This window comes from Anolis carolinensis, chromosome 4 (genome assembly GCF_035594765.1).
Source record: "Anolis carolinensis isolate JA03-04 chromosome 4, rAnoCar3.1.pri, whole genome shotgun sequence".
Taxonomy (NCBI): Eukaryota; Metazoa; Chordata; class Lepidosauria; order Squamata; family Dactyloidae; genus Anolis; species Anolis carolinensis.
This window is the reverse complement of record NC_085844.1, coordinates 101,954,902-101,979,543: the sequence shown is the minus strand read 5'-3', so window position 1 is coordinate 101,979,543 and position 24,642 is coordinate 101,954,902. Positions and strand designations below refer to the sequence as shown.

Sequence of the window (24,642 nt, the reverse complement as noted above, 5' to 3'; positions counted from 1 at the left end):
TATAAAGTGCTATTCAAGTCTTGTGCAACAGGAGGGCTTGGACTTGAAACCACTGGCTAAACAACAAGTAAATCTTGCTTAGCATAACACTGCGCTAAAATAAGTACTAAATTCAGATCTCAGGCTAAATACTTAGTTAGTCTATCCATTTCTAAGGCCCTGAGGACATTTGCTAGAAAGTCCTGAAATTTTCACCAAGAACTCCCTCTCTGCAGTAACATCTCTAATTCCAGAAGGGTTTAACAACACTACAGGAGGCATTCATCTTTGCATTCTGAACTATCATCAAGACTATTTTGCAGTACTTTGGTCTCTTCTAGGTTGTGTGTGTTTAAGAAAATAATAATTTTGTTTTACAAACAAATTCAAAATATTTCTTTCACTTTGAAAATCAATGTAGGGTCTGAACAAGTGCCTGAACTTCCAATTATATCATAGATGAATGTATCATGTTTCATTATTTTCCCCAGAACTATTATATTACATTGTGTTTTACATGTTTGCTGGTCCCTTTGAAAGCCTGCACTGGGGAAATTCAAACGAGGTTTTGATGCTGACACATTCATGATGAATCATGGTCTCACATAATCTTCTATGTGAGGGAAGGAGTGTTTCTTTGAAACAAACCAGTTTTTGTTTATGCTTGATCTCAAAAAACCCCAAACGTAGTTTATTTAAACTGTGGTGCTATAGTTTAAATCAGAGCCAACTAACACCTCCCAACAAAGGGTTCCTCCAGGTAGGAAGCAGCCAGGCTTTGAAGCTGCAAGGCTATGCAATGCTAATCAAGGTGGCCAATTGCAACATTCACATTCGCTTCAAACAGACAAGAGTTCTTTCTCCTACCCTGGACATTCCATAGATATATAAACCCAATTTGCCTAGTTTCCAACAGACCTCACAACCTGTAAAGATGCCTGCCAGAAATGCAGGTGAAAGATCAGGAGAGAATGCTTCTGGAACATAGCCATACAGCCTGGAAAACGCACAGCAACCCAGTGATTCCGGCCATGAAAGCCTTCGACAACGCACTGTATTGCTATAAACAAATATAAATCTCAAACCATAGTTGGTGTTTGGTTATTTCAAGCAAACTACACCTAGGCAGGTTGTTGTTTCCCAACTTCAAACATACTAGAAAAACAGTTTTGTAAAAACTGAAAAATGGAAACTCCCCTCCCGCTCAAATGAGATCTAAGGGAGAACACCACCATATTCTTGTAAAACTAAACCCTATTTTAGTGCTGCATTTGAACAGAGCCACTGAAATACACTCTAAAGCACTTGGTATTTATTGGTAGTCCCATCCAAATACTAACTAAGACTTACACTGCTTAGCTTCCAAGACTAAAAAGGACCTGGTACCTTTAAGGTTTTTAAGTCTACCGCAAACATACACACATCCAAATAAGAGAATTCCAAACTGGTAAAATAAACGCTGTTTGATGAACCATACATAATAATCTCATTTTGTGCTCTGTAGCTTTCCAAATTTTATCCTTACCTTTCTCATCTGTCTGGCCTGCTCTGTTTCTCCTTTCCATTTTTTTGCACAGTAGCTAAGCAGATCAACTTCACCCAAAACACTCTGGTTTTCTAAATCAAAGTCAAAAAAATAGTTATAAATATAGATCGATTTGACATTAAATCATTTTTTAAAAATCATACATACTAATAAACAATTACTTGTGAATTTTTTCTGTAAGTATCTGCTCCATCTGAAAGTCAAGCAAACAAGAACAAGAGTTACAGTGTGCAGTAGGTAAGATTTAAACAATATTTATGCAGTTGGAAGCTGGTTGGCGGTACATTTTGGAATGACAAAAGAAAACACATCATGTAAACACAAACCTCTGTGTGTGTGATTTTTCATGTTGCAAGAGACTAACATGGCCGTGTCTTTAAATATAAACTACTGCATATATTCATATATAACTGTAGAAATTTAAATCGTAAAATCCAACCAAACAATTTGGTTCAACCTATTCATGGATCAATGTAAGCACTAGGACTGTACCTAAAAAGAACCATACCCTTCACTAAGTGATGAAAGGTGAGAGCTTAGCCCATCCTCAAAGAACCCAAAAGAAGCAATGAAATCCCCTACCAGTCCCCTCCCCAAGTGCAATACTTCTGGCCTTTTTGAATGTCTGGTTGGGAAAATTGGGGTGGCTTGGTCCTAAAATGGTACTTTCTTCCCTCTGTAGAATGACCCTTGATTTATCCACAGGTTGCATCAAATATGTACCCCAAACAGAGGCAGCAAAGTCTGAATATTTTCAGTCATCACACAATATTGTCTGTGTAAGGGGAAATGGAAAACCAATAACATGAATGGCTAGAAATCTTAATAGGGAGGTCTTAGCACTACAGTTGCAGGCTCCGCTTATATCTCTCAATACTAAACACTTCAGCTAAACATCTGATAAATATATCTTCACATAATGAAAGCAAATTATTAGAGAAATGTGATTGATAGGTACTGATGGAACAGCACAAAAGATCTTCATATAGACTAAGAATGGGCATTAAAAACTTGCCTTGTGGGGAAAAATAATTGAAAACTAAGGGGAATAAGGAATAGTCTGATACGGCAATGCATGTATTATGATCCAAAACAAATTACCCCAGCCAGTCAAAACTTACCTTTTCAGTAGATGAGCTATATATGTATATAGTTGCCTGCAGTACCAGAGAGCAGTAGCCAAAAGTGACATATTTAATACAAAGTGTTCCTTTGTAGCGTGTAACTTTTTAAAGATAGGACAGTAATTCATTCTATTCTGAAAAAAACAAGGAGGAAATATTAATGATTTAAATTTAGATCATGTCTTTCTTCACAAGCTAAGCATTTTAAAAAGCAAAAACGGATGGTTCATTAATTTACTCCTCACTGAAGTTTACAATAGTGGTCCTTACAATTATTAATGTAGAGGTGAGTATTGGAAAATACTGATCAGTAAAGCATTCTGTCCACATTCCCTACTCCCATTTGCTACGGTATTAGGGCAATGGGGATTAAGGGAGTGTAAGGATCTCATGCATGTCTCTACCCTACATACATACTTTATCCACATTTTTTCCCCATTTGTTAAACAACCAGCTGCAATGCATGATCAATCATCAATGTGCCCATGTATCTAAGCAACCAGAACATGTGACCATAGAAACTTCCAGGCATGTCTGTGACAACATAAAGCAGAAATATCAAAGTTGTGGCCCTCCAGTTGTTTGGGCTCCAGCTCCCAGAAGCCTTAGCCAGCATGCCCAATGGTCAGGAATTCTGGGAGCTGAAGTCCAAAACACCTGGAGGACTACAAGTCTGACCCCACTGGTGAATACTCCTTCCTCTTTCAAAATGGTATCAGTTCTGCTGAGAAGCATCTTTACTTGAAACTTTTCATTAGTTAGCCAGGGGTTAGACAATTTACATAGACCCTTATCTACTTAAGTCTAATACACCATCAAATCTAATGTGCACCTCAATTTTCAAAACTCTGAACCATATTACATGAATCTAATGCACACTCTAATTTAGGGAAGGTAATTTAGTCAAAAAAGGTGAGCATTAGATTTGGGTAAATACAGTATGTGTCCTTATTGTGCATTTAAATGTAAGTAGTAAAGTAGGTAATTCAAATACTACTTGTTTGTAAGTAAGTAGGTAATTCAAATACTACTTGTTTGCCTTTTTTTGCAGTAATTCGTGTCAGAGACCTAAAAGATTTGGTGTTTTCATATTCTATTGAAGGAGACTGATTCTAAATTAAATGAGTTATTGTTTTTTCTAGCAAAGGAGCTAAAACCTTGTAAATCTAATCCCAACAGTTGGCACCATGCATCCCTACCCATTTTAGAGACAATTCTCACCGCAAAACAAAAATAAAACATTCTTCATGTTTTGATTACAACATAGAAACATTTTCCTTCCAGAAGTGCAATTCTCCTTTAAACCTTGGAATAGTTTCTCCTTTCCATATCATTTTATCTAAAATAAGCAAAAAAAATATTTTTCAAACCAAAGGCAATCTGTCCACTTCCAGTTTTGACAGGATAGGGTTATGAGCCCAATGTGGGTTGGAGTGGTATAGAAGTGTATTAAATCACTAAAATTCACCACTATGATATTACAAAGTCCTCTCCCAGACTCTGACCCTGACTTCTGTTGAGAAAAACAAACCAGCAACACCCAAGAGCAGAACTTGATTATCTCAACTGCATGGGTAACATATCTAAATGTGGGCAAAATCTACTAAGCTCAAACAGTATTTGGATATCATGTACCCCACTTCAGATTTTTAATTTAGGAAACAGAAAGAAGCATGTAAACTGAGTAGAAAAACAAGTGAAGATGGAACCCAACAGAATGAAGATACAACCTAATGCTATCGCAAACACCACTAAAAACTGTAGAAATTGCAAGAGATCAATTTACCTTAAGAATGCCTACAAGGAAAAGAAACATATTGCAACAAAATCTGTACTGGCAACAGTAAGCCTAGTGCCAAGAAGGTCTCTGAAAATCTCACATGGGAAGACGAGTTCATGGCCAACAGCTACTACCTATGAAACTAATATGAATATAATTTCAGATATTTGAAGATTTAAGCTCTGCTTAAGTAACCTCATTGTTGTTGTTATGTGACATCATGCATGTAACGTATGACAATCTTATGAATGAAAGACCTCCATGAGTCCTGGTCAGTAGTAGCCAAGCAGTAGCCCAGAGCCTGCAAATTCAGGACCATGGCTTTCTTAAGTCAATCTTCTGGCAATGAGGTTTTCCTCTTGTCCTACTGTTTTTGACTTTACCAGGAATGACCATATTTTCCTGTGAGTCATGTTATCTTGTGTTGTGTCCAAACTATAACAGTGCCAGTATAGTCGTTTTACTTTTTAGAGAGAATTCAGGCTTGAATCCATTCATTTGTGGTTTTAAAAGTGCATGGTATCTGCAAAACTTTTCTCTAGCCCATTTTAAATTTGTTGGTCCTCATCTTGTCAGCTTTCTTTAGGACCAGCTTTTACAGTCATACAAAGAAATCAGAAACACTGTGGCATAAATGATCTCTCCTTGATATTCAATTATTTAACTTTATACTTCAGGATTTTATCCATTACCCTTCCAAGTCTTTTGATTTCTTGACCATAGTCTCCATTTTTATTTATGACATTAGCCAATTTCTTTCTCACCCATGTTAAAGTTGCTTGGAATATGATGTCTTGTGGTTTATTCTGGATAGTAAAATAAAATCAGCTTTCTTCTGCCACTGTGTTGGGTGGTCTTGTGCAATTCGGCTGGAGGGTGATTTGTTTTTGGTATCCAAATTTCATTGGGCACCCAGATCCGTTTTTGGGAGCCTCCCAAAAACGGCTAATGGAAATAGATGTTTAGGCTAGGTAGCTGAAAGATCCGGGAAGATCAGGCCAATTGGCGGCAATGGGGAACTTACAAGGCTCCTCTTTCCGTTCCTACGATCCTATCCTCCTTTCAAGGGAGTCAGTTTGAGCAACGGGGTTAAGGAAGCACCCTTCCTGGGACCCATTCCTTTCTTCCTTTCAAGGGAATCTGGGTTTGAGAAACGGGGTTAAGGAAGCATGTGCCACGTACTACCAAATAGAAGAGAAGAAGCTGCGCCCACAGCCACGTGGGACATTTTGGGTGAAAAAAACATGGCGGCTGAGCCCTTGCCGTTACTGCCTTACTGTGTACAAGCCTAGTGTTGGGAGCATATACATGGATCACGGTTATTTTTATAATTTTTCCATGATTTCTTATTGATATTATTTCATTATAGTATATCCTTTGTTTCTGCTATGGACTGCCTTGCTATTAATACCATCTCACATGTTTTTTTTATCAATTCTGATCAAATTTTACCCTTCTCTTTCCTAAGAACTACCCACAGCTCACAGTCTTCAAGTTTATCACAGCTATATGACTAATAGAGTTATATGCGGTCTTACAAAAGTTAAATCAAATACAGAAAATGCACATTCATACAAAGATACAAGTTTAAAACATGGAAAGTTATTGAAAGTCAATTAAGCAATCCACAAAACAAAACGTAAAAGTCAACAAAGCAGCATTCTATTAGAAGCTCTTAAAGTCAATTGGTAAAAGCCTGATCTCACTTAGTATTCCCTATACACAAAGAATGGCTAAACTGCAAAAGGCATTAAATGTGCAGGGGAGAAAGTTAGCTAAAGACTGATTTTCTTTTCTTTTAATTTGCAAGTAAGCATAGGAGGGATTGGTGTAGATTAGGCTCAACATGCTCCACATGCCCATTCGGAGAGAGTTTAAACCTCTCCTGCCATTTCCCCCTCTTTTAGGGGGTTTAAAAGGGGGGGGGAGTGTTTATGTGTATATAGTGGGGAAAAACAGTAGTGGGAGATATACTTCTCCCCTACATGCACACAGTGAGCCTAATCTGGATTGCAGACTTGTACAGTATATTTATTTATGAAAAAAACCCAAAAATCCACACACACACACACACCAAGAAACGAGTCTCAATTGCATGCTACACAGTTAATTCAACATATAAGATGACTTTGACTAGTAGTAGCCATCCAGAGTTTGACAGATATCTTTCTAGGCCCCATTTGGAAAGGTTAAGGATTAAACTGGAACCTTTTGTATTAAAAGCATAAAATCTTGCAATGAGTCATAACCCTTCCTCTGCCTAAGCAGTTTAGCTGATAAATACTGACTAAAACACACCAACTAAATATCACGAGGATGTTTCTGAGAAGGAGGCCCATAAATCAGATTAAAATGAGTATTTTGCCTTTCAAACAATATTTGCAAGAGACAAGCTTGCAAAAAGGCGTTATCTTTCAGAAGGAAAAAAATATACAGGTTCATAAATGCCATTTAAAAAGGGATGGACTTAAAAGCCCCACCACAGTCTGGACTTTGGATTCTGACATTGTAGAAAGTAGGAATGGAAATTACAGAAGGCTAGTGTGTTTGCATATACCACACCCCTGCTCTGACTACCTTTCTTTAGGGCCTCTATGTGGTTTGTGTTAAAAGAAAAAGGAGTTGTTAAAGAAAACAGTACCGCTGTTTTACATTTGTGGTTCAACACCTACAGATCTACCTTAGAAGCTGCTCTTCTCCTCCAGCACAAAAAAAAAACTCAATTTCTAATTTTGTTTGTTTGTTAACAAGTAGCTCTTTTTACTAGATAGCATGACTACTACTGAGTGACAGTTTCCTTCATGTTATCAATGCTATACACTTTATCTTTTAAGGTTATCTTAAAAATAAAAAAATCTTGCAGTGCACAGCTTGAAGTGCACAGCTAAAGTAAAAACAAACGAAACAAAAGCAGCATTGTGTGAAATGGCAGATCACTGGATGAGTGGAAGAATGTGTGCTTCCTATGCAGAAAGTCACAGTTTCAGTCCTAGGTATCTCCAGGTAAAGATACTCAGGTGGAAGGATGAAGGATGACCTGCCAGAATGGATAGCTCCTAATGAGATAGGTTCAATGCTGGATTTAGGACAGTGCTTTCCAACTTTTTTTTGACCCAGGGACCACTTTGACCAGGGACGACTATCCAACATTAGTACCAAAAGGGTTACAAATCAGTTTTTGGTCAAATTTAGATTTGGTTTGATTATTTGGGGTGCTGATTCAGAAAATTGCATTGGATAGACCACATAAATTCTAGTTTCTGATACAGAACATATGCCATCCAGTAGTTGCCATCTGCTCTCCCACAGAAAACCATATTTAATAATCTAGAACTGATGCGGTCCATCCAATGCAATTTTCTGAATCAGTACCCCAAATAACCCCAGGAACAGGCCTAAAACCAAAGATACCAAGGCGCGCCCGCTTCCAGGCACCACATGGAATGGCTCCGCTGGGGGGGGGGGGGGGGGGGAGAGAAGAAGCAGCAGTCAAGAGGCTTGTTGTCATGCCTTTCGTGGGTAGTCAACCTCTCCCCTCCAGACATGCCCATTGCCTCAGAACTATAAGAGGGTTTTGCAAGACCAGTTGCTCTCACTCCAATGGTGTAGTAATGGTGAGGCAGCGGACCATATTTAGTTCTTGGGGACCACTGGTTGGGAACCACTGATTTAGGACAAATTAGGCCCTGGGCTAGCTATGAGGCCCCTTCTTTGGGCCTTGAAGGAGGTCGGACCGGCAGGTACGCTCCCATAGACTATCAACTCTTTCATTATGTCTGGAATCGCTTCAAAACAGAATGCCCTCAAATTTGGAATAGCACCACATAAGCAAAACCCATTGTAAAAATTTATTTGGGCAAGAAGATTCCCCCCCCCCCCCGCCCCGCCTGGCCAATGGGGCCCAGTGCTTAAGCACACCTAAGCACAATGGTGAATCCAGCTCTGGATGGATGGAACAACTTCTTGTAATTGAGCTTCATCATCATTATCATCTGTGCAACAGTCATAAATGTTAATTCATTGAAAACAAAAACAGCAACATCCATCTAGTAGTATTGCAGGGTTTAGGGAATTGTAATATTGTAAAACTAAAAATGAATGTACAAACAACTTTACATAACAGCATCTGATATTGGTTTCAGTGTTGTTCTACAGCACTGGAGGCCAGGGCTTGAATTCTTGCTTGACCATGGAAACCCACTGGATGTCGCTGGACAAAACACACTCGCAACTTCATAAAAACTTAGGATAGTGTCACTTTAGGATCACCTTAAGTCAGAAATAACCTGAAGATACACAACATCAACCTAGCTCCAACCAAGTCTGGGCTCTACTCATCAAAGAAATCAAGGAAAGCATCCAATGAGGACCAAACATGGTCACCGGCTAAAGACTGCTGTGTGATTGTTGGGTGAATGTTTTCCTGGGTTGAATCAAAACTGGCTGCAACACTGAAAAGGAGTATTCCATATAGCAGCATTGCATTATACATCTCACTTTATGATGATGATGTTCTACATCAGGGTGTGAATCGTTATGCCCTCCAGATCAGGTTGGGCTACAATTCCCAGCAACCCTAGCCATTGGTGAGGAATGTTGGGAGCTGAAATCCAACATAATCTGAAGGTCTGCATGCTTCCTTTCCCTGTTCTCATTTTTCCCCTTAGCAGAGTTTGCTGAAACATATAAGGGTAAAACAGAAGGATGATTTCTATTTCTTTTTGTTTGTGATACTCAAATGATATGTGCTACAGGAAGTATGAAGACCATCCCAGGCCTCATCCAGGCAATGCCTGGTGCATTTTTGTTTATTAGGCTCTTCCAATGCTCAGCATACCCTCTGAAGTATGTACACATTGCCCAAAGCATTGGAAAACATCGCCCTTTCACCACAACAGCTAAATATAGACATTTTCAACTGTTCAAAGCAAATGACATATCATTTCAGTAATCTTCACAATCTAACTTAGCCCTGTTGATAAAATGCTTACACCAAGAAGGAATTCCCACATTGTAAATTCATAATGAGATTTAGCATGGTCAGAGACAAAATAATACTTTGCAGTCCAACACAGCACCACGTGGAAGAAGGCTGTCATCTACAGTTTGAACTAAATTATATGGTCAGTGCAGATTCATATAATGCAGATCTGTCTGCATCATCTGGAAGTATAGATCAGATTCTTTCTCAAACTTGGGGTGCAGGAACAATTAATGTTGCCTGGCGCCACTTTTACTGCCACGACTTCATGTCCTGTAAAGTCCTGAGAGTTGTAGTTTGAGAAGGCACCAGCTATGCTTTGACTAAAGACGGCATAGAACTACAACACTCCTGTGACCCCATAGTATCGAGACATGGCTACACTAGCATATAATCCACTTTCTGAATGCAGTTTAACTGCATTGAACTGGGCTATATGGCAGTGTAGACTCGTGAGTTTTAAAGGCTATTTTAAGTGTATTTATTATATTAAGGTAATCAGTTTTTCAATCCATGTTGTATTATCTAATTATGTTTCCCCATTTTGTACTGTGCTTTTTTAAACTATGGCTTCTTAGCCCCCTTGAGTCCCCACAGGGAGAAAAGTGGGGTATAAATAAAGTAAATAATGAAGTAAATAAATAGTAAAGATGCCAGCCACAGATGCAGGTGAAACATCAGGAGAAAATGCTGCCAGAACACAGCCATACAGCCTCAAAAAAACACACAATATTGTGAAGTAAGTAATAGTAACACTATGTAACAGACTTCTTGTTCCTGGGTTATAAATGTCATTTCCTAATTGGTTCAATCATAAAAACACGGGGAAAAAAGCTGATTAAACTGCTAAAACTTTGTTTTTACGGAACATCCTGCAGGACATTTTGCTCTAGTATTTTAGTGAGAGTCTCAAACCAATTTGACCTCCTGTGCGGCAGCCACAGGAATTAAGTAGAGTAGGACAACGACTTTCAAAGTAAGTACCGCACAATTAAACAGGAGTAACCCTTTCAAACCAGGAACAGAACATTTCTCAAAGTGTAATAATATAATCCAGTTCAGAATACTTCAATCATCTGCATTCTGAAACTGGATTGGATAGCAATGGAGACCTAGCTTGAGTGGCATCAAACTCCCACTGCTTTTTTAAAGAGCAGTTCAGGAGGTGCTGTGGTTTTTAATTCAGGGGGTGCTGTGGGTGAGACGGGGGGGGGGGGGGGAGGATATGATTTTCAAATGCCATTTTAGTCTATCTAGTGTTTTTTAATTTTGTTTTGACTACACTGCTACTATTGAATTACTTTTCAACCTTTATATTGCTCCTTTTAAACATGCCTAGTATGGAGTGTTAGTGTCAGTCGTCGCCCAGGATAAAAAGGACCATGGTGGATGCTGCTGATTCTGGACATCCATCGACAAGTGAGCTAGGGAATCAAAATACAAATGAACAGTCACAGAAGCGGCAAAAATATACAATGCCAGAAAACCACACAATTATGAAATGCTATTACAAATCTGAACCTCAAAGGCGTGGCTACCAAAAAAGGATGCATCAACTGTGGAAACAAGAGTACCCTGACTCACAGATAACAGAACCCCAACTGGCTGACCAATGAAGATTCATAATCAGAAACAAAGTGTTCAGTGAAGTTGAACTCGAAGAAATCCAGAAAATTTGCAAAGTAAATTACCATCACACCACAGCACAGACAGCAGAGACTCCAGCAACACTTGGAATGGTGGAACAGATTGAACCAGAAGAAAGTGTGGAGCTTTTGCAAGAATTTGAAGAACCAGCACTTGAAACACCTGTTGAACCATCAGGAACCTTGACAGCAAGACAACAAGAGCTCAAGGATAAGATCATGGCTCATGCTGCAGCAAATGCAATAAGAAAGCGGCTCCCAACTCTAAAAACCAATGCCCAAGAGACACCTGGTGCCTCTCATGAAAGATGTGAATACAGTACTCTCCACTGTCCAAATAACATCAATTGAACAAACAAGCCAGTATGCCTATAGTGCAGCAGTGATAGTAACAGAAGAGCTTGGGCTCCTACAACCAAGGCAGTCCCAAAGAAAATCAACTGGAAAACCAAAGTGGAAGGTCAGGCTAGAGTTGAAACTCAGATCAAGAAACTCAGATCAGATGCAAGTAGCCTGAAAAATATGAAAGAGAAGAAACTGAAGAATGACAAAATCAAGCAATACCTGATCCAAAAGTACTGGCTGAACACCAGAAAAATTGAAAAAACTTTGGAAATCGTGAAAGAACAAATTACAGCAACAGCCAGAAAAATTGAAAGATATGAAGCCAGAATCATCCAGTACAGACAAAATCAACTGTTTCAATCAGACCAGAGACGGTTCTGCCAGAGTCTGAACCAAACAACAGACACAGTAACCATAAAGCCAGAGAAAACTGCAACAACGAAGTTCTGGAAAAAACTTTGGGAAAATAATAAGAACTACAACAAAAACGCTGGGTGGATAAAGGAGCTTGAAGGAAAATTCTCACAGGACAATATGGAACAGATGGAAATAACAACTGAAATGATCAGCAAATGAGTACAAAAAGTCAAAAACTGGACATCGCCTGGTAGTGATCAACTTCATGGATTTTGGCTCAAACATCTGATTAGTTTACATGGAAAAATGGCCCAACAATTCAATGAGATGCTGCAGAAAGGAACTATCAGTGAATGGCTAACAAATGGAAGAACATACCTTATACAAACGTATCCAGCAAAAGGAGCAGCACCAGGAAACTACAGGCCAATAACGTGTCTGCCCACTATGTTTAAACTACTGGCTGACATCATAGCTGACAGAATTCAAGACTATCTTGAAGAAAAAAACATCTTGCCAGATGAACAGAAAGGCAACAAACGGAAAAGCAGGGGCACAAAAGACCAGTTATTGATTGACAAAATGATTCTGGAGAACTGTAAGAGCCGAAAAGCTAATCTTCACATGACATGGATTGACTACAAAAAGGCCTTTGACTCACTCCCACACAGCTGGATCATCAAGTGCCTGGACGCCATCGGGATTTGTAAAAACGTTGGCACCTTCATTGAAAACACGATGGAGCACTGGAAAACTGAACTGTTTGCTGGAAATGAAAGCTATGGACTTGTCAACATCAGAAGAGGAATTTTCCAGGGACATTCATTGTCCCCTCTGCTTTTCATTATTGCCATGATCCTTTTGTCAACAATCTTACAAAAAAACAAATCTTGGCTATCAAACATCTAAGAATTCTCACAAAATTTCACATCTGATGTACATGGATGACCTGAAGCTATATGGGAAAACGGAAACTGAAATCCAGTCTCTGACCAACACTGTCAGAATTTTTAGCACTGATATCAGCATGTAGTTTGGTTTGGACAAATGTTCGACAGTGGCATTGAAGAAGGGAAAAATCATTGAAAGTGAGGGCATAAATATGCCCAATGGCCAAACAATAAAGTGTCACCAGCCAGAGGCCTATAAATATCTGGGCATATTAAAGCTGGACAACATCAAGCATGAACATGTGAAAACTGTGGTCAGCAAAGAATACACACAAAGGGTCAGAAAAAATTCTCAAAAGCAAGCTCAATGGAGGTAACACTATCAAGGCCATAAACACCTGGGCCACACCTGTCATAAGATATACTGCTGGCATTATAAATTAAACATAGGCGGAACTGGACAATTTGGACAGAAAAACAAGAAAACTCATGACCATTCATCAATCACTGCACCCTCGCAGTGATGTTGACCGGCTATATCTGCCTAGAAGATCTGCAGAGGACTCTTACAAGTAAAACAATCAGTCAAAGAAGAAGAACAAGCCCTGGCAGAATATGTAAAGCAAAGCAAAGAACCTGCTTTGATTGAAGTTAAAAATCAGAAACTCCTCAAAGCACAGCTGACAAAAAAACTGGTACAAGAAAACCACACTACAAACTAGAGCTGACAGCTGGCACAACAAAACATTGCATGGAAAGTTCCTTGACAAAATTGAAGGAAAAGCTTATAAGGAGAAAACCTGGCTATGGCTCACGAATGGGACCCTGAAGAAGGAGACAGAAGGCCTGATCCTTGCAGCCCAGGAGCAAGCCATCAGAACAAATGCAATTAAGGCCAAGATCGAAAAATCAGCTGATGACCCAAAATGCAGACTGTGCAAGGAAACCAACAAAACCATTGATCATATCCTCAGCTACTGTAAGAAAATTGCACAGACAGACTACAAACAGAGGCACAACTATGTGGCCCAAATGATTCATTGGAACTTATGCCTCAAGTACCACCTCCCTGCAGTAAAGAACTGGTGGGATCACAAACCTGCAAAGGTTGTGGAAAATGAACACACAAAGATACTGTGGGACTTCCGAATCCAGACTGACAAAGTTCTGGAACACAACACAACACACAATTGTGGAAAAGAAAAAGGTTTGGATCATTGATGTCGCCATCCCAGGTGACAGTCGCATTGATGAAAAACAACAGGAAAAACTCAGCCACTATCAGGACCTCAAGATTGAACTTCAAAGACTCTGGCATAAACCAGTGCAGGTGGTCCCGGTGGTGATGGGCATACTGGGTGAGGCCAAAAGATCTCAGCCGGCATTTGGAAACAATAGTTATTGACAAAATTACGATCTGCCAACTGCAAAAGGCCACCCTACTGGGATCTGCACGCATCATCCGAAAATACATCATACAGTCCTAGACACTTGGAAAGTGTTCGACTTGTGATTTTGTGATATGAAATCCAGCATGTCTATCTTGTTTGCTGTGTCCTACAATCAAATAATAATAATAATAATAATAATAATAATAATAATAATAATAGAAGCATAGAATCCAAGAGTTTGGAGAGACCCCTAAGGGCCATCCAGCCCAACCCTTTCTACTATGTAGCAAGACACAATCCAAGCATTCACAACACATGGACAACGTATAAATACTATACAATACTACACAGGGACATAGACCCCCTCTACCCTCACCACTTTCACAACACACAAACAACCAAATGCATACTAAACATAAAGACAACCATACAACAGACATTCAATACCACCACTACCTCAACAAGTTCTCACCAACACCACCAGACAATGCCACAGGAAGGCGTGGCCGGGCACAGCTAGTGAACATATAAAATCCATATTATTTGTTTTGAACTGGATTATATGACAGTGTAGACCAAAGCCCCTTCCACACAGCTACATAAAATCCACATTGAACTGGATTCTAATGGCAGTGTGGACTCAGATGTAGATATTGTGGATTACAGTATCTGCCTTGATATTCTGGGTTATATGGCTGTGTGAAAAGGCCCTCATATAGTCTGGTTCAAAGCAGATATTGTGAATTATCTACCTTGATATTCTGGGTTATGTGGCTGTGTGAAAGGGCCCTCATATATTCCAGTTTAAAGAAGATATTGGGCCCTTCCAGGCAGGCTGTATATTCCAGGATCTGCTCCCAGGTTTTCTGCATTTAAATTGGATTACAGTAGAGTCTCACTTATCCAACATAAACGGGCCGGCAGAATGTTGGATAAGCGAATATGTTGGATAATAAGGAGGCATTAAGGAAAAGCCTATTAAACATCAAATTAGGTTATAATTTTACAAATTAAGCACCAAAACATCATGTTATACAACAAATTTGACAGAAAAAGTAGTTCAATACGCAGTAATGCTATGTAGTAATTACTGTATTTACGAATTTAGCACCAAAATATCACGATGTATTGTAAACATTGACTACAAAAATGTGTTGGATAATCCAGAACGTTGGATAAGCAAATGTTGGATAAGTGAGACTCTACTGTATATGAGTCCGCACTGCCAGATAATCTGGGATAAACAGAAAACCTGGGATCAGATCCTGGAATAGGAAGATCCCAAAGAGGCACAGCTTTTGGAGATTTAGGAAGGAAAGCCTACTACTCTGAACATCTTGAGAAACAGAAACCAGCCTCAAGGAGAGCCAGGGTCTGAGGCCCCTTCCCCACAGCTGAATAAAACCCCACATTATCCCACGGAATATATGCCAGTGTGGACTCAGATAACCCAGTTCAAAGCAGATATTGTGGGATTTTCTGCCTTGATATTTTGGGTTATATGGCTGTGTGGATGGGCCCTGAGGCTCGCCCCATCCCTTTCCTCCTCCACAAATCCCCCCAAAGCTCAATAACTGAGGAGGGGAAAGTCCTGCCAGGCTGCAAGGAAGAGGAAAGGGAACATGTCGCCCAGACCCTCCCTCCCTCCCTCCCTCGCAGCTCAAAGCTCGTCTTTGCTTCCTTGTTCCTTACCAGGCTGGTCCTGCTTCCCCAAGGCGCTGGCTTCCCAGGCTGAGGCAAAACAGGCAGACCTTCCTGGTCCCTCTGACCCTGGGCCACGCCTTGGGAGGACGGCCAACCAATTAGGACTTGGAAGGGGAGACTGTCAACACAGACCAGATGATGCTGGGTCTGTGTCAGGCTCAGAGGGACTGCCCACAAGCCCGTAGCCAAGGGGCCTGTTTAGGGGGTTCAAACCACCCCAAAATCTTTTTTTAAAACCTGGTGTACTCGTGGATTTTAACTGAATAACCAAATCCCCATGCCAAGTCTGCAAGAAGCAAAAATTAGAGTCTCTCCAAAACTGCAACACGAGCTCAACCAAATTCGGATTATTCACACTATCATTACCTAACTTTCTATAGGAATGAGTTAAACCCTTGTGCTGGCTGAACTGCTGACTGAAGGTTGCCGATTTGTTTATTTATTTTATCGTGTCAGAAGCAAACCGAGGATACAAGTTAAAAACACAAAGTTAAAAACAACAACAAGAAGAAGAAGAAGTTGGCATTATACTAAATGTCCTTCAACCAGTAGCTGGCCACTTGGAGTGCCTCTGGTGTTGGTGTAAGATGGTCCTCCATTGTGCATGTAGCAGGGCTCAGACTGCGTTGGAGTAGGTGGTCTATGGTTTGCTCTTCTCCACACTTGCATGTCATGGACTCCACTTTGTAGCCTCATTTCTTAAGGTTGGATCTGCATCTTGTGGTGCCAGAGCGCAGTCTGTTCAGCGCCTTCCAAGTTTCCCAGTCTTCTGTGTGCTCAGGGGGTAGTCTCTCATCCGGAGTCAGCCACTGATTGAGGTTCTGGGTTTTAGTCTGCCACTTTTGGACTCTTGCTTGCTGCGGAGTTCCTGCGAGTATCTCTGTAGATCTTAGAAAACTATTTATTGATTTAAGGCATTGTTGTGCTGGCTGACACCTGAACAGGGCATGGGCCAGAGATGTCAATGCCTTGGTCCTTTCATTGCTGGCTGCTACTTCCCAGAGGATGTCAAGTGGTGCAATGCCAGCTAAACAGTATACTTTCTCCAGTGGTGTGGGCGTAGACATCCTGTGATGATGCGGCATGTCTCATTAAGAGCCACTATTTTAACGTGGTGAGATTTATTCCACAAAGGACATGCGTATTCAGCAGCAGACTAGCAATGCGCAAGGGCAGATGTCTCCACTGAGTCTGGTTATGATCCCCAGGTTGTGCCAGTCAGGTTGCCAGTTCGAAACTGTGAGACGGGATGAGTCTGTCTGTCAGCTCTAACCTGCGGGGACATGAGAGAAGCCTCCCAGCAGGATGGTAACACATCCAGGCATCCCCTGGGCAATGTCTCTGTAGATGGCCAATTCTCTCACACCAGAAGCGACTTGCAGTATGTTCTCAAGTCTCTCCTGACATGATTAAAACCCATACCTTTCTACCTATTTGTGTTGCAATAGCAGTAATAGCTGGCATTGTGGAAGCGACTAAGTTGGCCTATCTGCAGCCGGCAGGCAAAGCCTAAGGTACAGATCTGGGGGATTTGTCCTGGATTGCAGGTGGAAAAAGAGGTGTCTCCCACCCTACCAAAAAAATCATGGAACTGGAGCAAAGACAAGAAGCTGTGCCATTGTTAGACCTTGGACTTTATATGAACAAGACTGTTTCTGACGACCAAGTGAAAGCTCAGTTAGTGCAAAATCCACAGACTCCATTGCCAGGATATGTATTTCCTGTGGATAAGAAGTAGCTAATATTTCAACCCAAATGGTTCAGCAGATTTCCCTAGTTGACCTACTCATTTCATGTACAAGGTTCACTCTTTAAGTACGGTGTGGGGTTTGGAGGAGAAATTGGGGGTAAAGGTGGTCATCAGAAGCTTGGTACATTGGTTGCTAAATCATTTGTGCAATGGAAAAATGCACTAGAACTCTTCAATAGACACCAAAAAACAGAGTATGATCAGAATAACTTGTGCTTGGGTTGTTGTGTGTTTTCCGGGCTGTATGGCCATGTTCCAGAATTATTCTCTTCTGACGTTTTGCCCACATCTATGTCAGGCATCCTCAGAGGTTGTGAGACACCTCAGCTTGACTTACACAACAGATTCCAAATTCTTACACCACTAACATCTGATCAGGAAACACATCTTGTGGAGGACCACAGTTACTTAGATACCGCTCAGTGGGCCACTCTTGATCAATGCATGGGAGATAGCCCTGACGGGGACGATGCATTACCACATTCACACTTACACAATCATGCAGATGTTCCATCCCCAGTCGTAGACCAGGAGCAGCAGGAACATCCTTGGGAGAGGGATGGGCTCTTTGAGGCATCTCAATGGATTGTCATTGAGGAATGCACTGGGGATGTTGAGGAGGAGGACAACACTTGACACCTACACAATCCACTTCAACTTTTCAGCAGACCTACACACTATCTTGCACAAAAGAGACCCAGTCAATCCTCAAAGGAAACAGGTCTTGGTAGTAGGCAACTCCCTCCTTAGAGGAACGGAAGCCATCATTTCCAGACAGGATGGGATGGCTCAAGAAACATGTTGCCTCCTGGGGGCAAAAATACACCATATCACTCAGAGGCTCACCAGGCTCCTAAAGCCCCATCACCCCCCCCCCCCCATGTTGATTCATGTAGGAACCAATGATACGGCTAGGCATACCTTTCAAAAGATCACAAATGATTTTCAAGCTCTTGGAACAAAACTAAAACAAAGTAATGTACATGTAGTCTTTTCATCCCTTCTCCCTGTTGTACGATGTGGCCCTGCGAGGGCCAGAAAAATAGTACAGGTCAATAATTGACTCAGAAAATGGTGTCAGGAGAAACGCTTTGGTTTCTTCGACCATGGTTTTCGAGGAGGAAGGCCTACTGGCAAAGGATGGGGTGCATCTCACACAAGTAGGAAAACACCTTTTTGCTCACAGACTACCAAGCTTCATCAGGCACACTTTAAACTAGGTCAGCCGGGGGAGGGGGACAATAGCCTTGCGAACAGTATTTTACCCACGACCACAGGGAATCACCATAAGGCTACATGGAGGGTTGCACAAACACAACAAGGACCCATTACCAAGAACACAATAATCCCAAAGGAACAGCTCAGGGGAAGGTCCCAGGGGCTTACATGTCTTTACAGTAATGCACAGAGCATGGGGAATAAACAAGACGAACTCCAACTTTTAGCACAACACCACACTTACGATGTCATAGGCATCACTGAAACATGGTGGGATGATACCCATCACTGGAATGTAGCCATTGAAGGTTATAACCTTTTTCACAGAAACAGAACAAAGATGAGGGGGAGTAGCCCTATATGTCAAAAACATTTACGTTGCAGAATAGATGCAAGAATCAAGGGAACTGGGACTCAAAATGGGTGTCTACTAGACATCGTGGGTGTCTACTACAGACCTCCGAACCAGGATGAAGAACTTGATGAAGCCTTCTGTCAACAGCTGACCAAAGAGGTACAAAGAAGAGCAGTCATGGGTGATTTGAACTATCCTGATATCTGTCTCATTTCAGTTATTCCAGTTATTCCATTTCAGTTATTCCAGACCAGTTATTGATTGACAAAATGATTCTGGAGAACTGCAAAAGCCAAAAAACTAATCTTCACATGACGTTGATTGACTACAAAAAGGCCTTTGACTCACTCCCACACAGTTGGATCATCAAGTGCCTGGACGCCGTCGGGATTTGTAAAAAATGTTGGCACTTTTATTGAAAATATGATGGAGTGCTGGAAAACCGAAATGTTTCTTGGAAATGAAAGCTACAGACTTGTTAATATCAGAAGAGGAATTTTCCAGGGAGACTCACTATCCCCACAGCTTTTTATTATTGCCATGATCCCTCTGTCAACAATCTTACAAAAAAAAAAAAAAACCAAATCTCGGCTATCAAACCTCCAAGAAATCTCACAAAATTTCACATCTGATGTACATGGATGACCTGAAGCTGTATGGAAAAACTGAAACTGAAATCGAATCTCTGACTAACACTGTCCAAATCTTTAGTGTTGATATCAAGGAGTTTGGTCTAGAAAAATGTTCGACAGTGGCACTGAAGAAGGGAAAAATCATTGATAGTGAGGGCATAAATATGCCTAATAGCCGAGAATAAAGTGTCACCAGCCAGAGGCCTATAAATATCTGGGCATACAACAGCTGGGCAACATCAAACATGAACATGTAAAAACTGTGGTCAGCAAAGAATACACTCAGAAAAATTCTCAAAAGCAAGCTCAATGGCCATAAACACCTGGGCCATACCTGTCATAAGATATGCTGCTAGCATCATAAATTGGACACAGATGGAACTGGACAATTTGGACAGAAAAACAAGAAAACTCATGACCATTCATCATTCACTTCATCCTCACAGTGATGTTGACCGGCTATATCTGCCTAGAAGATCAGGGGGCAGAGGACTCTTACAAGTAAAACAAGAGGTCAAAGAAGAAGAACATACTCTGGCAGAATATGTAAAGGAAAGTGAAGAACCTGCTTTGATTGAAGTCAAAAATCAGAAACTCCTCAAAGCACAGCAGACAAAGAATCAGTACAAGAAGACTGCAATACAAATTAGAGCTGACAGTTGGCACAACAAAGCATTGCACGGGCAGTTCCTTGACAAAATTGAAGGAAAAGCTGATAAGGAGAAGACCTGGCTATGGTTCACCAATGGGACACTGAAGAAGGAGACAGAAGGCCTGATTCTTGCAGTCCAGGAGCAAGCCATCAGAACAAATGCAATTAAGGCCAAGATTGAAAAATCAGCTAATGGCCCAAAATGCAGACTTTGCAAGAAAGCTGACGAAACTATTGATCATATCCTCAGCTGCTGTAAGAAAATTGCACAGACAGACTACAAACAGAGGCACAACTATATGGCCCACATGATCCATTGGAATCTATGTCACAAGTACCACCTGCCAGTAGTCAAGAACTGGTGGGATCACAAACCTGCAAAGGTAGTGGAAAATGAGCAGGCAAAAGTACTGTGGGACTTTTAAATCTAGACTGACAAAGTTTTGGAACACAACACACCAGACCTCACGGTTGTGGAAAATAAAAAAGTTTGGATTATTGATGTTGCTATACCAGGTGACAATTGGATTGACGAAAAACAACAGGAAAAACTCAACCGTTATCAGGACCTCAAGATCAAACAGCAAAGGCTCTGGCAGTGCAGGTGGTCCCGGTGGTGATGGGCACACTGGGTGCCATGCCAAAAGATCTCAGCTGGCATTTGGGAACAATAAACATTGACAAAATTACGATCTGTCAACTGCAAAATGCCACCTTACAGGGATCTGCGCGCATCATTAAAAAATACATCACACAGTCCTAAATACTTGGGAAGTGTTCGACTTGTGATTTTGTAATGTGAAATCCAGCATATAGATCTCGTTTGCTGTGTCTTTGTGTCAATAATAATAATAGAGTAAAATAAGGTAGGAAGGAAGGAGAGAGGGGGGGGGGGAGCCAGACTAGAGAGGGAAGCAACTGAGCAGATCTCCCAGCCAGGACTGAAGCCAGGAATCAAGGAGGGAGAGATTGAGAAGGAAAGCCAGACCAGAGAGGGAAACAAGGGAGCAGATCTTCCAGCCAGGACTGAAGCCAGGAATCAAGGAGGGAGAGATTGAGAAGGAAAGCCAGACCAGAGAGGGAAGCAAGGGAGCAGATCTCCCAGCCAGAACTGAAGGCAAGAAGGAAGGAGAGAGAGAGAGAGAGCCAGATCAGAGAGGGAAACAAGGAAGCAGATATCCCAGGTAGGACTGAAGCCAGAAATCAAGGAGATAGATAGATAGATAGATAGATAGATAGATAGATAGATAGATAGATAGATAGAGGAAAAGTCAGATCAGACAGAGAAGCAACGGAGCATATCTCCCAGCCAGGACAGAAGCCAGGAATCAAGGAGGGAGGGAGGAGGAGGGAGAGAGAGAGAAAGAAAGAGGAAGCTAGACCAGAGAGCGGAAGCAACGGAGCAGATCTCCCAGCAAGGACCGGGAAAGCCAGACCAGACAGGGAAGCAATGGAGCAGATCTCCCAGGCAGGAAGGAAAGAAACAAAGCAGGCAAGGGTGGGATCCGACTCCAGACCTCGGATCCTGGGCAGCAGCAGCAGCAGCAGGGAGAGGGAGGAAAAGGCATGTGCGCAGGGAGGGAGGAGGAAAGGAGAGCTAGGTTGCTCAGCAGGGAAGTGGGTCCTGGACAGAAGGCATGGGCTGAAAGAAGACCTTCTTTAAGCCCCACACCTTCCCACCAGAACCCTCACCTGAGTATAAGCCAAAGAGACGTTTTTCAGCCTTAAAAAAGGCATCCTCAGAGGTTGTGAGATCTGTTGTTGGAAACTAGGCAAGTGGGGTTTATATATCTGTGGAATGTGCAGGCGAGAAAGAACTCTTGTCTGGGAGAAAGAACTCTTGTCTGTTTGAGGCAAGTGTGAATGTTGCAACTGGCCAGCTTGATTAGCATTGACTAGCCTTTCAGCTTCAAAGCCTGGCTGTTTCCTGCCTGGGGAATCTTTTGTTGGGAAGTGTTAGCTGGCCCTGTTTGTTTCCTGACTGGAATTCCCCTGTTTTTTGAGTGTTGTTTTTTATTTACTGTCCTGATTTTAAAGCCCATAGATGTGGGCGAAATGTCAGGAGAGAATGCTTCTGGAACATGGCCATACTGCTTGGAAAACTCACAGCAATCCAGTTATTCTGGCCATGAAAGCCTTCAACAACACAAAAACATAGATGTTTAATTTTAAAAAAAATTAAGTAAAAATATATTATCCATTGGTAGGAATGCTTTCTATTGTAAATTGTTAATTTTGATTTTCCTGAGGGAAATTATCATATAAATGCCATTCAGGCTGTCATAACTTTCTATATTTGTAAATTATTGAGAATGAGTGCTTGTTATAGAGACTAATCCTAGTGTTTAAATGTGAGGGCCCATTTTCCTCCAACTTATATACCCTGTTTCCGTGAAAATAAGATAGTGTCTTATATTAATTTTTGCTCCCAAAGATATGCTAGGTCTTATTTCCAGGGGATGTCTTATTTTTCCATGAAGAAGAATTCACATTTATTGTTGACCAAAAAAATGAACATTTATTATATCTGTACAGTAGTTGTCCTCACAAACCAGCATAACCAGACAAACTGTGAATCCTATCCAGAATTTCTTGTTACTACCATTATTTCCATGATCATCCATCAAAAGAATGTATTTATTACAAAATCCATTCCTTGTTTGAAGTTTTCTTATTCAACCCGAGTTAAAATACATTGCAGAAAAATATAAATTTGGACCTGAAAAATATTTGGACCATTTTGAGCGGAGTGATGGAAAGGTATAGGACAGTCCAAAGATAATTTTGGGTGTAGGAAGGCATACGTGGTTCTTTATTCAGATTGCTGACTTAGCTTTGTGAAATAAGGGACTGGAAACTAGAAACCAATATTGAACTTCATTCCCTTCCCTAGAAGTAATTTTCCAACAGATCTCCCTTAAGCAGGAGTTCATTTTCAACTATTTGACTCTTCTATTTACAATAAAACAGGTGATAAATCATCTTAGGTATTCATTCCCCAAATCCCATTTGTTGCGAGATCTTTCAGATACTGGGAAATGAAAAAAAAATGGATACTTTATCATCTTATCTACTTTTCCCCCATCAGTACGGTATATCTTCTTGCATTAGTATTCATTCCAAATGTGACTCCAGCCTCTTATTACTAATGTCAGTTTTTAGGCTTAGGCAGAACTGAATTTTTAAAGACTCCAGGAAGGCTTTTATTATGCACACTGTATTCTCAGTGTGTTGTGTAGTGTGCATTCTAAATTAGTTCAGATCAATAGCTGCATTTGTTTATACACTGCTGTATTAACATACAATTTCATGCTATAATTTTGTTCTTTAAGAATGACATCATTTTCGTTGGACGGTCCATCTCTAGGGAGGTCCAGTTGATATACGATCAGATTACACTAGACTAGAATCCCACAGCCATTTGTTTGGCTTCATAATTCAAATCATTCTGTAAGACAATAGTACATCACTGCTGATGTTCTTTTCTATATGACCTGTGATAGTATTTGATGTCTTCATCTCCAAAACTGTTTTTCGATTGCTGTTCTCAAACTCATGTATCCTGCACTTGCTCACTAAGCCCTTTTTTCTTTACCCATCTGTCTTTTCAGCCTCTTCCTAATTCTATCCCATTCCAGTTTAATTGTGAATTATTTTGCTTGCCATGTGAAGCTAGTCTTGCCATAGGCCCAGCTGGAGGTTTTAAGCTACTTTTACCTTTGCTACACTTGCAATTTGTTTCTGTAAGAAACAATAGTTTGTTGTGTTGCTGTGAGTTTTCCAGGCTGTATGGCCATGTTCCAGAAGTACTCTCTCCTGACGTTTCGCCCACATCTATGGCAGGCATTCTCAGAGGTTGTGAGGTTTGTTGAAAACTAGGCAAGTGGGGTTTATATATCTGTGGAATAATGTCCAGGGTGGGAGAAAGAACTCTTTGTCTGTTTGAGGCAAGTGTGAATGTAACATTTAGCCACCTTGATTAGCATTGAAGGGTCTTGCAGCTTTAAAGCCTGGCTGCTTTCTGCCTGGGGGAATCCTTTGTTGGGAGGTGTTAGTTGGCCCTGATGGTATCCTGTCTAGAATTCCCGTTTTCTGAGTGTTCTTTATTTACTGTGCTGATTTTAGAGTTGGTGGTTCCCTTAATATATGGTGAGAGCACTCAGAAAACAGGGGAATTCCAGATAGGAAACAATCAGGGCCAGCTAACACCTCCAAACAAAGGATTTGCCCAGACAGGAAGCAGCCAGGCTTTAAAGCTGCAAGAACATTCAGTGCTAATCAAACTGGCCAAC

The 24,642-nt window shown here is 41.0% G+C and overlaps 1 protein-coding gene across 3 annotated transcripts in view; it reads right to left on the bottom strand.

The window, feature by feature from the left end:
- otulinl (OTU deubiquitinase with linear linkage specificity like) overlaps nucleotides 1–18,339 on the bottom strand; it is a 36,986-nt gene extending 18,647 nt beyond the window's left edge. The window contains exons 1-4 of one of the 3 annotated variants that reach the window (XM_062979410.1): nucleotides 15,732–18,339; nucleotides 2,647–2,783; nucleotides 1,687–1,718; nucleotides 1,505–1,596 (exon numbers count right to left, since the gene is read on the bottom strand). In XM_062979410.1, the coding sequence (XP_062835480.1) occupies nucleotides 1,505–1,596; nucleotides 1,687–1,718; nucleotides 2,647–2,777 (255 nt within the window). In that variant the 5' untranslated portion in view covers nucleotides 2,778–2,783; nucleotides 15,732–18,339. Of the gene's footprint in view, nucleotides 1–1,504; nucleotides 1,597–1,686; nucleotides 1,719–2,646; nucleotides 2,784–2,919; nucleotides 15,634–15,731 lie in introns of those variants that run through there. The other 2 variants (XM_062979409.1, XM_062979411.1) reach the window with 2 other exon arrangements.
- Between the last annotated feature and the right edge of the window lie 6,303 nt (nucleotides 18,340–24,642).